Source organism: Scyliorhinus canicula, chromosome 11 (assembly GCF_902713615.1).
Source record: "Scyliorhinus canicula chromosome 11, sScyCan1.1, whole genome shotgun sequence".
Taxonomy (NCBI): domain Eukaryota; kingdom Metazoa; phylum Chordata; class Chondrichthyes; order Carcharhiniformes; family Scyliorhinidae; genus Scyliorhinus; species Scyliorhinus canicula.
In genome coordinates, this window is record NC_052156.1 from 142,538,749 (window position 1) to 142,558,824 (window position 20,076).

The 20,076-nt window shown below is 46.1% G+C and overlaps 1 protein-coding gene across 1 annotated transcript in view; it reads right to left on the bottom strand.

Annotated features, from left to right (window-relative positions):
- Positions 1–20,076, bottom strand: part of LOC119973445 (reelin-like) — a 415,628-nt gene that overhangs the window by 263,412 nt on the left and 132,140 nt on the right. The window contains 1 exon segment of the mRNA XM_038811578.1: positions 17,985–18,055. Coding sequence (XP_038667506.1) covers positions 17,985–18,055 — 71 coding nt within the window.

Here is a 20,076-nt window from a genome sequence, read left to right on the forward strand (position 1 = left end):
TATGCAGCCCCCACGGCAAGTGTGAAGCCAAATACAATGAATTCAGGATATTTTAGGCTGTATAGGGGCACAAGACAGGGATGCCCGCTGCCCTGCTATTGAGCCTTTAGCTATTGCGCTTTGGACGTCAAGAGAGTGGAAGGACTTGTAAAGGAAGGTAGGGAGCCCAGAGTGTCATTGTATGGCAATGACTGATGCTATATGTTTCAAAACCCGCTGGAGTATATGGAGAAGATAATGGACATATTAGGGAAGTTTGGTGCCTTTTCCCAGTGAGTTTTTCTGGTTAAAGCCCAAGGAAGGAGTGCGAATCTGGGTGCCTTGTCATTTAAACTAGCCAAGGTAAGGTTTTGGTATCTGGGTATTCAAGTTGCCCATGACTGGGGCCACAATACATAATTGGATCTTAGGCAGTTGGTAGAGGGGATAAAAGGGAATTTGAAGGTGGGATGCCATGCCACTGTCCTTGGTGAGGAGGGTACATGACCGTAAAGATGAACATTTTGCCGAGGGTTTTATTTGTTTTCAGTCCCTTCCAATATTCCTTTCAAGGTGTTCTTCCGGAGAGTGGATAAACTAAGTTCTGAATTGGTATGGGCCGGTAAGACATCGAGGATCTGGAGGGCTTTTTGCAGAAAGTATAGCGCGTGGCAAGGATTGGCCTTCCAAAGCCTGCTGAATTACTCTTGGGTGACAAATGTGGAGAAGGTGAGATGCCTGTTGGGGGGGGTGAGGCCATCATAGTGGGTTGCAGGTGGAGGAGGCCTGCCTGTGTGAGGGGCTATGCTCAAGGGCCCTGGCGATGGCCCCACCTCCTGTTCTCCCCGGGTAGGTGTACCAACTGCCCCGTCGTGCTTCTATCCCTCACGTATATGGAACCAGCTGAGGGAGCACTCTTGGTGTACGGGGTATGTCAGTATTGGCCCCAATGTGCGGGAATCCTGGGCGGGGATCTCCAATAATGGGGCTATGTCCCCCCCGCCCACATCAAAAACTCGGATGTTCACATGGACTTTCAGAAAGTCCAGAGTGATTCATCCCACCTGCAGGGGGATAGCAGGGCACCGGATGCTCCTCCCAGCTCTGGTTGCGGATTACCGGGACCCTGCACTTCCGGTCGGGAGTCCCACAACTGCATACGGCGGCAGCTTGCTGTCAGCCACCCCGTGCGACACTGGCGGACTCACACACCGGACCATGATGCAGGAAGTAGGTCGCCCACAGATTGCACGTGCACGCGGATCAGGTGCCGCCCGATCACTTGCCTGGCCGTTCTGTGAGGCCCCCCCCCCACCCGATGAAGGATCCCCCCCCCCCCTCCCCCTACCAGGACGGCCACGGACTGAGTCTGGCAGCCGCCACCGGCTGTTTCCCGAGAGGCAAACGTTGGTTATTTAGAACCCCGCTGCGGGAACTCAGCCGTTTTCCTGGGAGAAATCGCCGCGGGGGCCTCTGTCAATGGCCCCCTACCTGCGCGCATAGGACTACGGAGGCTCGGAGAATCCAACCCCATAGGTTCATACCAGCAGGGATAAACGACATACAGGAGTGGCCCAGGAAGGGGTAGAATGGATAAGGAATCTATTTGTAGAGTGGAGGTTCGCGAGGATAGAGGGGGAAGTTCCTAATGTTGAGGGGGAGTGAATTCAGGTAATGCAGGTCTGGGATTTCCCTAATTTCCTCAGCTGTGAAAAATACACACTATGGACAAATTGCTAACTCAGATGAGCCGGGGAAGAGAGGGAGGATTGAAGACATTTACAGGTGGTTGTTGGAAACGGAAAAAAAAAAAACGCCAGTGGAGGAGATAAGACAGAAATGGGAGGAGGCTGGAGTGAAATCATGCACTGGATAAATTTGACGTCATCATGTTCCAGGATGAGCCTTATACAGTTTAAGGTGCGCACAGTGCCCATGTGACTCAGGCTCCTGAGTAGATCCTTCTCTGAGGTTGGGGATGAATGCGAGAGGTGCGGAATGGGGCTTGTGAATCAGGTTCATATGTTTTTGCGTGCCCAAAGTTGAGGAGATTCTGGACATTCGATTTTTGAGACCCTGTCAGAGATTGAGGGGTGAGGACGACACCGTGCCTTTGGTGGCGATTTTCAGTCTTCCGGAGCTGCTTGAGGGTTAGTGGGCTGATGGTATGGCCTTCGCCAATCTGATTGCCCAGCAGCCAATCTTACTGGGTTGGTGGTTGGCAGCGCTGCCAATGGTACCGACATGGTTGGGTGATATGGATGAATTTCTACAATTGGAGAAGATTAAATTTGCTATCAGGAGGAGGGGTTTCTACGTAAGATGGAGGCTCAATTCTGTCTCTATTTGAGGATCTGTTCGTCGCCAGCGGGTAGAGGGGGGTAGGGGCGGGTGGGGGGGGGGGGGGGGGGGGGGTTCTGTTGTGGGGAGGATTTGGGGGTAGTTTAGGGGAGGAAAAGGGGAAAATGACAAACTGTTTGAAACTTGGTGATATTTGTTTGTTGATTGTTTATATTATTGATTGTGTTTGGGATGAAATACATATTTTTACAAAATACTGCACTGGAGTGTTAACTTTGATTTTTTGTGCTCAAGCCCCGGAATGGGACATGAAGGCAGAACTTTGTGATTTAGAGGCAAGTGCACTATCAAGTGAGCTGAGCTCAAGCTTGTGTCAGTTATTATCTCTCACATATTATGATATATTACCCAAGCAGAGATCATTGGGAGAGTTTGACTCTGAATGTGACTCATGCCGGATCTGCGTTGAATTATTAAATTGGATAATTGAGTACTCCATTCCCCATTACTAACATTCCTCATCTTGAGAATCACAAAGTAACCTAAAGATACATTTTCAAAGAAAGAATTATTGAATTGAAAATAAATACAAATCAAGATGCAAACAGTCAATTGTTAGTTACTAGTGTCAGACATGAAAAATTAAGGTTATTGAATGCCTTGGACAATTCCCAGGCATTCAATAACCTTGACTTTTCATGTCTGACACTAGTAACTGTCAATTGACTGATTGCATTTTTCTTGGTATGTTTTGTGTATACTTAGTGTAGACCTATGGTGGAATCTTGCATTCGTGACTATCTGTGCCTGACACAAAAGAGGAGATTTTGGGGAGAGGCTTTACTTGCCTCGCGCATAGAACATAGAACAGTACAGCACAGAACAGGCCCTTCAGCCCTCAATGTTGTGCCGAGCCATGATCACCCTACTCAAACCCACGTATCCACCCTATACCCATAACGCAACAACCCCCCCCCCCCCCCCCCCCCCCCCCCCCCCCCCCCCCCCCTAACCTTAGTTTATTAGGACACTACGGGCAATTTAGCATGGCCATATCCACCTAACCCGCACATCTTTGGACTGTGGGAGGAAACCGGAGCACCCGGAGGAAACCCACGCACACAGGGGGAGGATGTGCAGACTCCACACAGACAGTGACCCAGCCGGGAATCGAACCTGGGACTCTGGAGCTGTGAAGCATTTATGCTAACCACCATGCTACCCTGCTGCCCCTACTCTTTACAGTAATCTATAGGGAATGGGGAAGCCCTTCAAAAGCTTCCACCTGTTTGCAGATGATGCAAAGATATTTGCTTCACAAGGGTCCTTGCTGACGATTTCCTTTATTTCCTGTTCTTTATTTTTCTCTATTATCATTTTGATCCATGGATGCTTAATGGACACAGTCGAGCAAGGGAAATGACGAATTCAAAAGTTACAAAAGAGAACACTCGGCGAGCTGCAGACAGTAAAACTCAAACTTTGTGGCACTCGAACGATGGGGTGGGACCTGGCTTGATTGGTTGGCTGGTGGCCAATGAATTGGCCAAAAAGACTGTATTCTGCCCTGTAACAGTAGGGTACTTCATTGCTCACCATTTTCAGCAGTATCAACCATGCAAACAAATATCAACATCTTTATTGAAATAGTGGACAACAGTGTGGAAGCAATGCAACAGGAATTCATACATTAATATTTCAAAAAGTAGACCCAAGTGTGAACCATTATTGGATCTGACAGGATTCCATTCAATGTTCCAAGTTCGCTGGGATATCATGAATTTTAAAGGCATGTTAACATTTATTTTTCATAGAATTCAAACTGTGTGGTAATTTGAAACATTCTTCAAGACCAGAGTTCCCTACTACAGCGCCTAGCAGTTAAACCATCCACATTTATCATGAGCAATCCTCTATTTTGGACAAATGACACTAACCATTCACAGGGAAGCCAATGAGAAAGGCACTGCTTAGATGACAATTACCACCTGTTTAGTATCGGGAATCTGGTGAAATACTGGCTGGGTGTTGGGATTCCATGTATTTACCCGCCATTATTAAGCCTGCCAGATTTCATTATCTTCTTAAGTACTGTCTTCCATTCCTCTTTCATATGTTGCTGACTCGCAAATGAAATAATACTGCGGATGCTGGAAATCTGAAATAACAGGAAATGCTGGAAAAACTCAGCTGGTCTGAGGAGCGAGAAACAGGGCTAACGTCTCGAGTCTAATATGATTTTTCTTCGCGCTGTAATCCCACAGAAACAAGGTAGAGCTGACAAGGTTTTCATTCATTCATCATTTTGCATTTCAATGCCCGCTGTGTCTAGCGGGCAAAGCGCTTTGTGAGAGGTAGATACTGTATGTTGAAGTCGAACCTTTCCTTTTAGTATTCAAACATTCTAGTCTTGATATTCCTTCTGCAAATTCCACCTCGGGCAGTGCGATGAACATCCTTTACAGACCTGCAGCAAACCAAACTCATTGGGCCATCGAGCCTGCTGACTGCTATCTGAAACTACACCCCACCCATCAAACCCCACCCCCTTCCAAAGCAGATGTCCTGAAAAGCCTGTCCAGTGAATGCCAATGTCTGATTTCCATGGGCACCCATTACCCAATTGTTTATTGGGTAGAATCCCTGGACAATATTTAGAGGCCAGCATGAAATCATTTACTGACAATTTAAATGATTCTGACTCGTTCAGCTTCCTTCTTATACCAGGACTTAGACTTAGCCCCTCTGGACTTACGCAGGACAATGGGCAGCAAGACATCACCACTGGCCATGATTCATCGCAATCCATTCGCTCTAAACCCAGGTGGTTTCACATTCTGGTGGTCCTCCTTAAATGTACTTCAAAGTGTCTACTTTGGTTGGCACCATCTTCATCTTCTGTCTGATGTTACCCACTCTACTGCCAATCTGGGGGACTGTATATTCACGAGGCAAGGATATGTCATGGAATCACAGAATCATATAATTTACAGTGAAGAAGGAGACCATTCAGCCCATCGAGTCTGCACCAACCCTTGGAAAGAGCACCCAACCTAGCCTACACCTCCACCCGGAGGAAACCCACGCAGACATGGGGCGAACGTGCAGACTCTGCACAGTCAGTGAACCAAGCCGGGAATGGTACCTGGGACCCCGGCATTGTGAAGCAACAGTTCTAACCACTGTGCTACCGTGTCCTGCTAGCATTAGTTGCCTCTCCGTCTCAATGTCCCGCAGGTGCCTCTGACCTGTCCTCTGTAGCACTCCCTTGCCAGTGATGCTGTCACTCGAATGTGATGGCTCGGTATCTTCCGTAAGGCAGCGCGGGTGAAAGATGTGTGACTTACGTTAGACCTTTGCTGTTATCTTCCATGTCTCGCTGGCATCGACTGCAGTTGGCACCACTATGGACAAGTAGAGTTGCAGCTCCATGGCTGTGTTGATGGTGTTAGATGCCTACAGGGATGACTGCGGAAATACACAAATGGGGCAGAGACCCAATATGTTGGCTTTTTGCCCTTGTTTCTCTCCCTAGAGCTTCAGAAACTGTTGAGTCTGGGCTATTTAGTCGAGGTAGATCAGTCCTCTCTATATTAAATTGCTATCATATTCTGCTCTCTCAAAATGGCATGTAAAGTGATACAAATAAAAACAGTGTATTAAAACCGTACGAGTAAAATCCTGGGTGAGCAGGAAAACATACGAATGATGCTCCGTTCATGCTTTTCGTTCTTACATTGTGCTGTTAATTTTGCGTACTGCTTTGTTTTTTTTTGTCCCAATCACGTGCTGTAAAACAACAGTGGTGCCAAGGTATTCAGGTAAACTAGCTTCAGCAATGTTCCGAATTACTTAGGAATCATGAGGCAAGTCTGCAGAAAATTCCAATATAATTGACAACTGATCCATAAAACATTAGCTGAAAGGAAGTGGCATCGGTCCCTGCAGAGATTCTATCGCCAATCAATCCAGCTGGAAAAAAACAGTCTCTTGCAACAAACCTTCTCAGATGTAAAACATGCCTTTGTACTGCATATTGAAATCCAGGGACATGATTTGGCATTTCCCTCAAGTTTTTTATTCGAGAAAGCTTTCCCCATCAGTAAGTTTTATAATAATGGAATGTTCAGATAACAGCCGAAAGCTGTACAACAATTAAACATAAAAATCCCCAAGTTTTATACTTGCCAAGGGCACATTAACATGGAGGGGAAAAAATGATTAATCTTTTATTAGATAGATTTAATAATCATGTTCCGAGAATCTATACCTCTGTTAAATAATTACCTTTGAAATTAACTATTATGTTCTGGGAAAATGAAACATTTATGTCCAAAAAAATTACATCCAAGCCCGAATACATTTATTAAAATGCCAAAACATGAGAGACAGCCTTAGTATAAAGTTTAATGTTTCAAGAATAAATGTTCCAAATCCTTTCTGTACTCAACAGACCTTCAGAAACTTGCCCTGGGTTATTAGACTGAATGAATTGTAAATCTGATTAATTCAACTGCTTGCAAATAATTTAGAAAGTTATTAAGAGTCAATGGGTTGATCTTTAATGAGCTATGGACTGAGGCACTCATATCCCCAGGTATACTTTGTTTCTGTGCATTTCATTTTCACTAGCAATTAAAGAAAATTATATCTAACCTTAATCAATATTCTGCTTTCAAATGTTATAAATCTAGGAAACATTCTTGGCCTTACACAGGCTACAGATTAAAGCGTACAAGGAGGAAGTATTGTCTCTACACTTGGCAAATGCTCAAAGTTTTATTTCTACGACACGTTTGACAGGCAGCTAGGACAATGGTCTTCTGCATTGGTTCTGTACTTGTCCTCCATAATACTCTACAAATTAAGGATGCAAATATAATTGCATTTCCCCAAATCCTGAACCATGGTTTCATTTATCCTTTAAATTGTGCATATTCTTCAGTCAAATCTCAGCCTGTGAATTAACTGGGAGATTACTTTGCCTCATTTTTGAACCTCATGGTTGATTAATAACTTTATTTGCTTCCACGTTTGATCAAATTAAGTGGCTACGTCCATCAATTCTGCACTGATGGTGACACAGCAATGAAAACTGTAATTTTAGCATCAGCCATCTGTCAAACATTTAAAAAGGCACAGTAAACTTACATCAATCATTGTTTTTAATGCTCGGACTGCCAGAGGTCCAGGGAAATTCTGAGTGTCTCAGATATTTCCCACAATGCGTTTCTCACTTGGGACAATCATGTTGCAGAACTGTGCAGATTGTCTGGCTCACGCCTTTCACGTAAGGAGCTCAATCAATGACGCACTTTAAAAGTTCAAATAGCAGCTTATTACTGCAGGATGAGTTAGCTCATCTGTTGTGTCAGCAAGCTATTTACATCCGCTCAGCGCAAGAAAGGTTTCTTTTTTTTTTATCCTGTCACTTCCCTAGATATAAGCAGACCCACTAACAACTTGACTGTCTTTTCCTGGCAGTACTGACATCAAGGCAGATGCAAGGAGTATGAATCAGTAATCAAGGTCAGGATTCTCTGTTCCAGGTTCTTTTATTACATTTTTTCAGGGGCAACTTAGCGTGGCCTATTCACCTACCCTGCACATCTTTGGGTTATGGGGGTAAGACCCATGCAGACACGGGGAGAATGTGCAAACTCCACACAGATGGTGACCCAGGGCCGGGACCGAACCCGGGTCCTCAGTGCCATGAGGTAGCAGTTCTAACCACTGCGCCACCGTGCCGCCTCTGTTACAGATTCTATGTGTTCTCGCCAGCAGAGAATTGGAACTGTGTCCTGATAGAGCTAGGGGGATGGCCAGGGTGGGATTCTCATACCTTGACGGTGTAAATGTATGCATCACGGCGCAGACGCTAGTTTCCCTGCACTTACTGGTCTTGAATCACCATTTTGAACAGATGCCCTGATCCCAGCATCCATAACAGACCCCATTCCCCACACAATGCAAATGTTGCCCCCTGCCGAAAAGGGGAGCACCCAATCCCTCATCAAGGAAGGGAATCCTCCTCCACCCTCACTATGATAATAATGAGTCAGTCCCCCACACCACGCACCCATGAGGATGAGTTGACCCCCCCACCTCCTCTCGCTGACGAGATTGCGTTTCCCAATTTTCCCCACCCCTTACCAGTCGCATATGACATTTTAATCCATTAACATATGTTTAAAAGGCTTTCCCTCCCCATGATGTCCCTCACAGAACATTGAAGCCTTGCTGACATGATGTCATGTCGGCGAGGTTCACTGAGTTTGTAAAGATGGACAACAGTCAAGGAGATCCTGCCAAGGGTGCCAAGATAAGGATATCTCACAGTGGGAGAGGTATCTGTGCTGGCACATGGTGGCACTGCCAGGCTAGCACTGGCTGTGACAAGCTGGCAGTGTCAACCTGTGCCGGGGGCAGTGCCAGGGGTGGGCCTCTGGCCTGCCCCTGGGGAGAGGTTCCTATTATGTGTGGGGGAGGGCTGATGCCTGTCAGGGTGGGGAGTAACCCTGAGACTGGGGTGGTGGTGAGGAGATGGGGGAGCAGGAAGAGCCCCAGTGCCCATGAATGCGGAGGGGAAGCCCTGATGTTGGTGTGGGGGATGGGTGGGAGAGCCCTGTTGTTGGTGTTGTGGAGGGAGGGGGGAACCCCAATATTGGCATTGTGGGGGGAGGGAGAACTTTGTTGCTTGTGTTGTGGTGATGGGGGAAGCCCCTGATGCTTGTGAGGGGGTTCCGCTGTATCTATGGGGGGGGGGGGGGGTGGGGGCGTTTACTTTCAGTGCTGACCAGGGCCCTCTTTATAGGCTGACTGCGTGAACCCTGCCCATTCAATTGCCGGAAAATCTGGACTAAAAACCTCTCTGTGCAGCTGGAGAGCAACAGTTTGGTTTCCACTCAGAGACTGACACTGAAAAAATGTGGGATAATTCCACCCAGTGTTACTGACACCGCACGGCTGTAATTTCCATGTTATAAAACAGATATACAGGCACTGGACAGGCTCCAGAGAAGTTTTACAAGGATAATACCATAAATATGTGCGTATACATTTCAGGAAAGGATCGACAGACTGGCTCTCTTTTTCCTTGGAAAGAGAAAGCTGAGACATGACCTGGAGGCCTTTAAAATTGTGAAATGTTTTAACAGAGTGGGTACCGAGCCAATGATTCATTGTATGGCGAAGAACATAACTGGAGGCCATCAATGTAAGATCGTTACCAAAAACATTCAATAGAAAATTCTTTACCAAAGAACGGGAAGAATGTGGAACTCGCTACCATAGGCAATGGTTGAATCAAATAATGGGAGTTAGACAAGCATTTGAGGGAGAATGGAATAGATGGATATGATAGCTGATTTAGAAGAGAAAAGATGGGAGGAGGCTGGAGTGGAGCATAAGTACAGGCTTGGGCTGGTTGGGCCGAATGGCCTGTTCCTTTGACGTATGTCCTATATAATCCTAAGTTGTACTGTAATCTACCGAGCTTGTCGACAGATCCCCAAAAGGTGGCAGGAGAGGTTAATAGGGTTGTTAAGAATGCATACGGGACACTTGCCATTACTAGTCATGGCATAGACGATAAGAGCAAGGAGGCTATGTTGGAGCTGTACAGGACTTTGGTTAGGCCATAGCTGGAGTATTGTGAGCAGTTCTGGTCACTGCACTATAGGAAGAATGTCAGTGCGCTAGAGAGGGTGCAGAGGAGATCGACCAGGATGTTGCCTAGGATGCGGCAGTTTAGCTATGAAGAGAGACTGGATAAGCTTGGGTTATTTTCTTTGCAGCAGAGATGGCTGAGATGGAACCTGATTGAGGTGTATAAGATTATGAGGGGCATGGACAGGGTGGATGGAAAGCAGCTGCTCCACTTAGTTGAAGGGTCAATAACAAGGGGGTATAATTTTAAGGTGGGAGGTTGAGAGGGAATTTGAGGGGAACCTTTTTCACCCAGAGGGTGGTGTGAATCTGGAATGCACTGCCTGGGAGGGTAATTGAGGCAGGAAACCTCACAATCTTTAAAAGGTACTTGGGTGAGCACTTGAATCATAGAATCAAAGAATTTACAGTACAGAAGGAGGCCATTCAGCCCATCGAGCCTGCACCAGTCCTTGGAAAGAGCACCCTACTTAAACCCCTACCTCCACCCAATCCCCATAAACCCACCTAACCTTTTTTGGACATTAAGGGCAATTTAGCATGGCCAATCAACCTAACCTGCACATCTTTGGACTGTGGGAGGAAACCGGAGCACCCGGAGGAAACCCACGTAGACACAGGGAGAATGTGCAGACTCCACACAGACAGTGACCCGAGCCGGGAATCGAACCCAGATCCCTGGTGCTTTAAAGCAACAGTGCTAACCACTGTGACATCCCATAATATCGTAATATTCAAGATTATGGGCCAAGTGCTGGGAAGTGGGGTTAGTGTAGATTAGCGTCAGTTTTTTTTGGCGGTGCAGGCTTGACAGGCCGCAGGGCCTCTTCTGTACTGTATGATTCTACCATTGTGGCGTGATAGCAGCAGAACACAGTGCCGTACCCGTACCATGGCAACAAGTGAGCAGTAGTTCAAACACATTGGGCTGATTTTCCACACAGTCTTTAGGACCCCGACATTGGGCGCAAATGGGAGTCCTGAGCCTGCCTGTCTGGCTGTGTGACCTGATCAGCAATCTGCCGGGTGGTCTCCTAATTGACCGCCTCACCATCTCATTAAGGATGGTAAATGGGCTCCTACCTGTCTGGCCCAATCAGAGGGCCAGCATCTCTAAAGACTCAGCAGCCCTACCAGGAAAGGTGGGTAAAGCTGAGGTAGGTTGGAGACTAAGCATGGAGATGCCCTCAAAGGCATATATTCATAATGCAGAATTCTGAGGGGTGAAGCTGCTGGTCACTTCAAAATGCCGAGAAATCCCTGCAGGTGGATCATCTGGGTGGTGAATATGGCCTCTCCTACACATGGAGCTTCTCATTCCGATTGTCACCAAGCCTGACGCAGAAAGGACAGCTGGCTGCCTTCGCATTTGACAGAGAGACAGTTTACCACTGGCAAGATACTGGTAAGGTGCCAAATTGCTCCTAATTGGGGTATTGCGAAAAGACAGCTGATCCACCTCCCCACCCACTCCTGGGAAATGTCCCCAGTTGTGAAAATGCGTAATGGCCTCACCTTGGCTTCCTCCTATTTTGTCAGCCTCCAAGGCCACCTGGAGAGGCAGGGAGTTCAGCCCATTTACCATTACCTGAGAATGATTTGCTAAGACTAATTTATATCTTTGTTCGCATATATTCTTCCATGGTGTTATTCGCAATTGATGAGAAGATAACAAAATGCTGCCTGTCATGGGATGCAAAATGTACTTAGTGAATATTTTAAAATGCCATCCCGATCTCTCGCTGCAATGGAGAGTTCCGGTGAGTAGAGCTCCCCACTGTACAAAACGGGGGAATGTGAGGCTTCGGCCGCGCGTTCTCTGTTCTGAATCGTGTTGAGTAGCCATGTTTTTCAGCACTGTGAGTCCCAGGAAACACGCGGTTAAACGCCCTCGCTCGGGGATTTTGTTCCCTTTTAGGAGAACCGCTGTCTAATATTCTGTGAAAACTTATTCTAAAAGTTGAATTAATAAATAAATAAATTTAATAGGTGTGTCTGATGAATTAAAGTGGCCACAGCAGAATCTTCCCAAAAATATATTTTCCCCATCCTTAAAGCTACAAAGCTAATGCACAGACTGGAGAGGGCAAACCCCCAATCCATCTCATCGCTTTCTCCAAAAACCAGTTCAAATTCAAATTGTAGCCAATTCATGGTCTCCATCCAAGCCGACAAGAAAAGGCATCACAACCCACCTTGGGCTTGATCTGATACCCGATCTTAGCCAAAAGGCCGAGAAGCAATACCACAGAAGAATCAATGCAACGTAGCAAATTAAATATGAGGCGGGACTAGGGTAGCGGGAGACTGTGAGAGTGAGAGACTGTGAAAGTGACCGAGAATTGAAAGAGAGGGGGTATTGAGCGAGGGAGGATTCTGAAACAACGGGGATTGAGAGAGGGCAACTGAAGTGGGATTGAGGGTAGATTTAATAAGGAATTGAATAGGAAATTGAAAGAGAAAAGGATCAAGGGAAGGGGATTGACAGAGGGTGGGATTGAGAGAGGGACATTGAAAAATGATTTGAATGGAAAAAGGGATATTGAAAGAGGGGATTGATTGAGGTGATTGAGGGGGGGATTAAATGAAGGGAAATAGAGAAAGGATGAAATTGGGAGAGGATGATTATGAGAGGGGATAAGATTGAGAGATGTGATGAATGTAGGAATTTCAGATATATAGGGCAGGATTCTCCAACCCCCCCCCCCCCCCCCCCCCCCCGGGTCGGAGAATCGCCAGGGGGCGTCATGAATCCCGCCCCCGCCGGCTGCCGAATTCTCCAGCGCCAGAGATTTGGCGGGGGCGGGAATCGCGGCGCGCTGGTCCCGCCGGCATAAATTAGAGTAGGTCCTTACTGGTGGGACCTGGTGGCGCGGGCGGCCTCGGGGGGGCGCAGGGGAATCTGGCCCCCGGGAGGTGCCCCCACGGTGGCCTGGCCTGTGATCAGGGCCCACCGATCCGCGGGCGGGCCTGCACTGTGGGGGCACTCTATTCCTCCGCGTCGACTGCTATTCCTCCACCATGGGCGCGAGGAGATGACCCCCCCCCCCCCGTGCATTCGCTGGGATGATGCCAGCACACACTGCCGTTCCCGCACATGCGCCAACTCGCGCCGGCCGGCGGAAGCCCTTCAGCACCGGTTGGCATGGCGCCAAGCCCCTTCCCCGCCGGCCGGCGGGGCGCAAAACACTCCAGTGCCGGCCTAGCCCCTGAAGGTGCAGAGGATTCCGCACTTTTGGGGTGGCCCGACGCCGGAGTGATTCACGCCACTCCTTCCCGCCAGAATTGCCCGCCCCGCCGATTAAGGCAGAATCCCGCCCATAGTATTATATGTATTTGGTGCAGTAACAATTAAACATATGGGTTAGCATGTGTATGACTGCTACAAAAATCTTGGTTTAAAAGGCAACTAAGTTCTTGGGAGACATAGGTGCAATTAAAGCATCGTAAAAGCTTGGGCTAATAGATTTTTGTTTGGATTAGGACAGTTTCCTGTTAATTAGGTATATTGTGTTTCATCTTGGTAAAATTATGTCATTAATGGGAGGTGCTAGAGTAACAGGCATTTTGCAGCAAAGCAGTTTAGTTGAGTTTTAGATTGCGATGCGAGCAGAAGTCAAGCATCTTTACTCACTAGTGTGCAGTTAAAGATTTGACTGGGGACAGACCAGAAGTAGGTTTGCCTATGAACCGGATAGGAAGTTTCAACAGTGAGTTGAAACAGGCAGGGGTTTGCAGTTTGTTCTGTAAGTTAAGCAATGAAGACAGTTTCTGAAGACGTCAGCTAGAGATCCTGCACTGTTCTGACAGGATTCAGATGTATCTTAATATTTTCAAAGAACAACTCTTAATCAAGTGTGCCTGGGTCTGCTAACTGTATTTAAAAGTGGATTGAGGGCTGAGATGGTTTTGTTATTTGAGTGGGAATAAAGATAGCAGTTAATGGTAATTGTGTCACTGTATTGATTAGCTTTGCTTAAGGGGTAATTGTCAGCTATTTTCTTGTGTGGTGGTCGAGATATTTTAATACTGTGTTAGTAATAAAGTTTGTTTTAATATACCACATCCCTATTAAGTGAACAAAGTATCCTTTCTTCAGTCTTACAAAATTAAAACACAATATTTGGATTTTTGTCCAGTATCCTAGTCACTGTTGGGCCTGGCCAGGGATTATAATAGAGAGGACGGGATTGAGAGAGAGGATGGGATTGAGAGAGAGGACGGGATTGAGAGAGAGGAAGGGATTGGGAGAAAGGATGAGATTGAGAGAGTGGATGGAATTGAGAAAGGATGAGTTTGAGAGAGGATGGGATTAGGAGAGAGGACGGGTTTGAGAGAGAGGACGGGATTGGGAGAAAGGATGAGATTGAGGGAGAGGACGGGATTGAGAGAAAGGACGGGATTGAGAGAGAGGATGGGATTGAGAGAGAGGACGGGATTGAGAGAGAGAACGGGATTGAGAGAGAGGATGGGATTGAGAGAGAGGACGGGATTGAGAGAGAGGACGGGATTGAGAGAGAGGACGGGATTGAGAGAGAGGACGGGATTGAGAGAGAGGATTAAGAGGAAGACATTGAAAGTGGCCATTGAGTGAGGTGAATGAGGGAGGTTGAAAGAGGGAGGGATAGAGAATGGAAGGGAATTGAGAGATGGATAATTAGTTGTTGAGAAAGAAAGGGGTCAGAGAGGTGAAAGCAAAATAAATATATTGAGAGAAAGGTAGACAATTTTTGTTTTCATTTTATTTGGTCTTTAAAAAATAAAATGAATTCTGAAAACAGGCAATGCCTCTGAGGGAAAGAAGCAAGTGTAGGAGGAGGAACTGGAGGGAAGGGTCTTTAGCTTCTTGTTGCCTCTCCACTTGGGAGAAGTGATGAAAGGGATGGAGTGGATGCCATGATAGCTCCTTTCCCCCCAATCCTCACTGTGCCACTTGCCATTCCCACCCAGAAAGAAAGACAGATAGAGACATAAGACAGCAGAGAAAGACACAAAAGAGACAGAGAGAAGAAAGTAACTGGAATACTTCAGAAAACTAACAGAGATCATAGTCTCCAAGTTACCTTGAGTAGCACCATAGGGATTGACCAGTAATATATGAATAAGTTTATGGCTGGTACACGTTCGCCATTATAAAGTCTCACGTCCACATTTTACAACAAACAATCCACAGAAGTGGTACATGCACTAATGAAATTTTCCCTCTGATGCTCCAATGTTCAGAAGATGCAAATACAAGTTTAAACGGATAATTTCCATTGTGAATAAGGACACAGGAATATATAGTGGAAATATAAAATTAAGGACAGAATTGGGGGCTGAATATCTTAACAGGGAGGGTGAAAACTAGGCAGTGCACAAATATATTCAGAATGTAATGAGAGTTGAAATCACTTGTTTGGCAGCTCTTAAGACGTATACCTTTTCATGCCAAGGTCTTAGTGAGTTGTGAGTCTGTTTCAGGCTTACAGATCTGACAGTAACAAGGTTGATGACAGGCACGCAGAATGATTAACATTGTGATATATTTTCCTGAGCCTTTACCGACAAATAATTTGCATTGTTAGGAAATTCTACTGCACGTATGCTATTTATAGAATAAAACAATGGACGGGAGCACAAATCAGCACTGAAAATCTCTGCCCACACTCAGCCCTGTTGGCTTGGAAAGGGAGTCTAATATATTTTCATTTCATCCAAGTACAAACTTGCCATTTGGAGCTGGGCCAAGCTTTCACTTTGCAGAGAGCAAAAGGAAATAATTGTGTTGGAGTTAATGATGAGTCACTGGAAGGCCATTTACTGATCACTGTGACATATTACAAATTGTCCAGAATGCTGCAGTAGATTAACACCTACATTTCAAGAAATAATTGACAGAGTAATCAGGAGTTCCAGTTGAATTTGTCTCCTGCTCCATGACAGATGAGAGTATTTTATCAGGCGTTTTACTGCCCTGTCTACACCTTGACAGAGTTGAACTGAATTTATTTATGATCAATGCGCTCTCGGCCTACCCTCAGGGAAAAGGCTTCAGGATCATCATTTCAATTTCAGTACTAAATAATTTCCCTACCATTTCTCTGTCATTTCTTCCTTAAGGTATACCTTTGCCCAGATATGGCTCCATACCTGCAAGTTATCCAGTACCTTACACAAAGTAGCTATTCTTCACAGCCGATCTAACATTTCTCATTAATTTAGTCTCTGAGTTCCTCAATATTAACTTTGCAATATTGCAATTACATTTTTAGTGTGAGATTGGCCATTTGTAGACAACATTCACAGCTGGGCAAGAATTGTGATCTGCCAACAATTCATATATGAAGAAATATTGCTCTTTTTGGTGTACAGTTTTCGAACGTGTGTGCAACCCCATCACAAGCTTAAGGAACACCAAACATAACTATTCAGAAATCCATAACAATGTCTATTTACCTTATAGCGTGTATCTAATCCCCAGAATACCCTTAAAAACCAACCAAAACTCAGAAACCCCCAGATGGTCATTGGGATAACCTTGGAGCCTAACCGGATTGAAGCATACAGACTATTAGCCTCGGGCTATGCTTCCCACTGAAGATGACTCGAAATGTTAACACGGCTTCTCTCTCCACAGATGCTGTCAAACTGGCTGAGTTTTTTCAGAAATTTCTATTTTATTTCAGATTTCCAGCATTCACAGAATGTTGCTTTTATACGTCCAGGTAGGATCACCCTAACCTTTAATGCAGTGTTTCAATCATTACCTGAACCTATCTGAATGATTCCCATTCCCAATGCTATCTCTGTCCTTGCAGATATCTCGTTATTTAATGGTACCCTGACTTGCTCCATTACCTGATTACCAAATGTGTCCCAGATGATAACTCAGTTCAAATCTCCCACTGCGAATTATGCCAGTAAGATGCCAGCTCAATACTAAGGAGAGTCTGCTTAAAGAGGAAAACTGCTGGGTAATAGGTGTTCTAAAGTCAACTTGCTCTGGAATAACAGTATCATTTACAAAATAGGAACCCAAAGTGTTAAGGATCCCCCCCCCCCCCCCCCCCCCCCCCCCCACCCCCCTCCCCCCAACCTCTTAAAATGCTTGCACTCAATTTTATAAAGGGTGGTCGGAGACTTCAGTTAACTTATATCCTTCATTATGAAATTAGTGTATTTAATGCACAAAACCAATCAGGATTTCAACAGTGGTAATTCACATTTACTTGGATTAATAACTGAACCAGGTTTGTTACGATTTGAATTCAGTTCAGATTTCATACGGAGTTCCCAAGCACCACTGCTGAATAACATGATGGTACCATTCATTGGAAAGCCGGTGAGAATCACTGGAGTGGTTAAGCTGCAGGTTTGACATGTCCATTTTCCCAGTTCCTGATTTCAGCCATATTACTATGGTGTGAAATCAGGCAATAGTGGGAAAATTGAAGGGCAAGTTAGGTTGGTCAATCCTCTTGACAACCAGACTCAGCATAACATCAAGTTATCATTTTAGCTTTGGCACCATCTTTTGAAGAAGTTGAGGGCTCTGTTTTGTTTTATTCGTTCGTAGGATGTGGGCTTCGCTGGGTCAGCATTTATTGCCCATCCCTGGGGGCATTTCAGAGGCAACCACATTGCTGTGGGTCTAGAGTGACATGTAGGCCAGACCAGGTAAGGCTGACAGATTTCCTTCCCTAAAGGACATGAGCGAACCAGATGGGCTTTTGCGACAATTGACAATGATTCCATGGTCATCATTAGATTCCAAATTCCAGATTTTTATTGAATTCAAATTTCACCATCTGCCCAGGTGGGATTTGAACCCAGGTCCCCAGTCCCCTGGGTCCCTATATTATGAGTACATTATTAGTACAATGACAATACCAATGCCTCCCTGTTGGGTTCATGTAAAAGGTATTTAAAAACAGTGTGAAGGCACTCCTTCAGGATCTAAGCCACGTAGACCAAGGGAGTTTTACACTTGAACTAAAAAAGGAGCAAAGGCAACTTATTTTCCAGGTAACAATGCGAAGAAGGTTTTCTCTTACCTCCCTGCTCACACAGCTGCTGAACCAGCGCATCCTTGAATATGATTTGACCTGTCTGTGTAGCTGTAGCCCTTGTGAAATAAGATGAAAGAGAATGGGTAAGTAACGATATCTTTACACTTCCTAAGCCAGTGTAGAAATATTACACTGGTAGATACTATTAAGGTTCATTGGCCAAGACATCACCCCTCCTCTGCTTCTGCAACCACTCCCCATTTATAGTCAATTGAAGAAAATCCATCGATCCTCAAAGTACAGAACGAATTTTAAACTGTTTTTGATTTCTTGCACACCTGACTTTACACCTATGTGGCTTGAAATGATTACTACACACATACAAAAAAAGTTGCAGAGGACTATTAGCAATGTAAAGTACACTCAATGCGGCCGAACAATGCTTCTACTGAACAAGATGGCGGCAGTGATGTGACATATTTCCTCTCTAGATCGGGATACTGCCAATTGGTAAGCTTGGAACTGCCTAGAGTCAAATAATTTGGCACGTCAAAATGTGAATCCCTGCAGATTCAATCCAGAAACCAGAAGCGTATACGTTAGCAAGAGTGCGACATAGATTTTTGCACGTGTGCACAATCTGCACTCTGCACATTTCACATGAACCTTCGCCATTTTCTCAGTTCTGATAGGCCGCATTTTTTAAACATTGAGCCAATTAACAAGGTGTGATGATGAAAATGTGATATTAGAGGACATAAAGAATTAGTCAACTCTTAAGAGCGGACACAGAAAAGAATCATAAGAACATAAGGAATAGATAGGTTATTTAGTTCCTCGGGCCTGCTTCACCAGTAAGGATCATGGCTGATTTAATTGTGGCCTTAGATCCACCTTCCTGCCTGTGCCTCTGTAATTCTTCACACATTTGTAGATCACAAATCTGTCCAATCGGCTTTGAATAAATTCAATTACCAAGCTTCCACTGCTTTCTTGGGAAGAAATTCCAAAGACTAATGACCCCCCGAGAGAAGAAATTCCTCCTCAACCCCGTCAAGGGAGACCCCTTAATTTTAAGCTGTGCCCCCTGGTTTTAGATTCCCCGAAGAGAGGAAACATCCTCGCAGCATCTCCCCAGTCAAATCTTATATGTTTCAGTAAAATCACCCTCATACTTTTAAACTCCAATGACTAAAGACCTAGGGGGCGATTCTCCAATATGGAGCCCAAGTGTTTGCGCCGAGTTTCACGACGGCGTGAACCAGGCCCGGGTACGACTGATTCTGGCCCCCACAGGGGGCCAGCATGGCGCTGGAGCGGTTCACGCTGCTTCAGCCTCCTAGGTGCCGTGCCAACCCGCGTATGCGCAGTTGGGCCATGTCAGCATGTGCAGGCACCGGCCCCGACTCAAGATGGCGTCAGTGTGCAGGGGCGCGGCAGAAAGTAAGCCCGGGGGGAGAGGCCGGCCCGTCGATTGGTGGGCCCCGATCGTGGGCCAGACCCCATCAGAGGCCACCCCCAGTGAAGGAGTGTGTCGTCGTTCCCCCCCCCCCCCCCCCCCCCCCCCCGGACAGGCCGCCCCCCGACCGTTCCTGCAGAGTTCCCGCCGGCAACGACCAGGGGTTAACGGCGTAGGCGGGACTCTGCCGTATCGGCGCGGCCGCTCGGCCCATCCAGGCCGGAGAATCGGCAGCCCTGCCGGCGCCACGCCAAATGTGCCGGCGCAAACGGCGGCGATTCTCCGCACCTCGGAGAATTGCGCGCGGCGTCGGTGTGTTGTGGCGCGGTTACGGCGTTTCTCAGGTCCGGCGTGGGGCTTGGAGAATCCCCCCCCTAACCTTTCCTCATAAGACAACCCCCCCTTCATCTCAGAAATCAGCCGAGTAAACCTTCTCTGAACTGCTTCCAATGCACGTATTTCATTTCTTAAGGGGACAAACTGTACACAGTGCTCTAAGTACAGTCTCACCAATGCCCTGTTAACATATTAAACTATTAACATATTTTCTTGATTAAGTAATTTGATAATCATCACTACTGAAAGAAAATGCAAAAACTTTAGCTTACCTACAAGTGCATTATATTTATCACTTCAAACAATGAGTACGATTACATCGGCAGATTTAGGAAAATGATT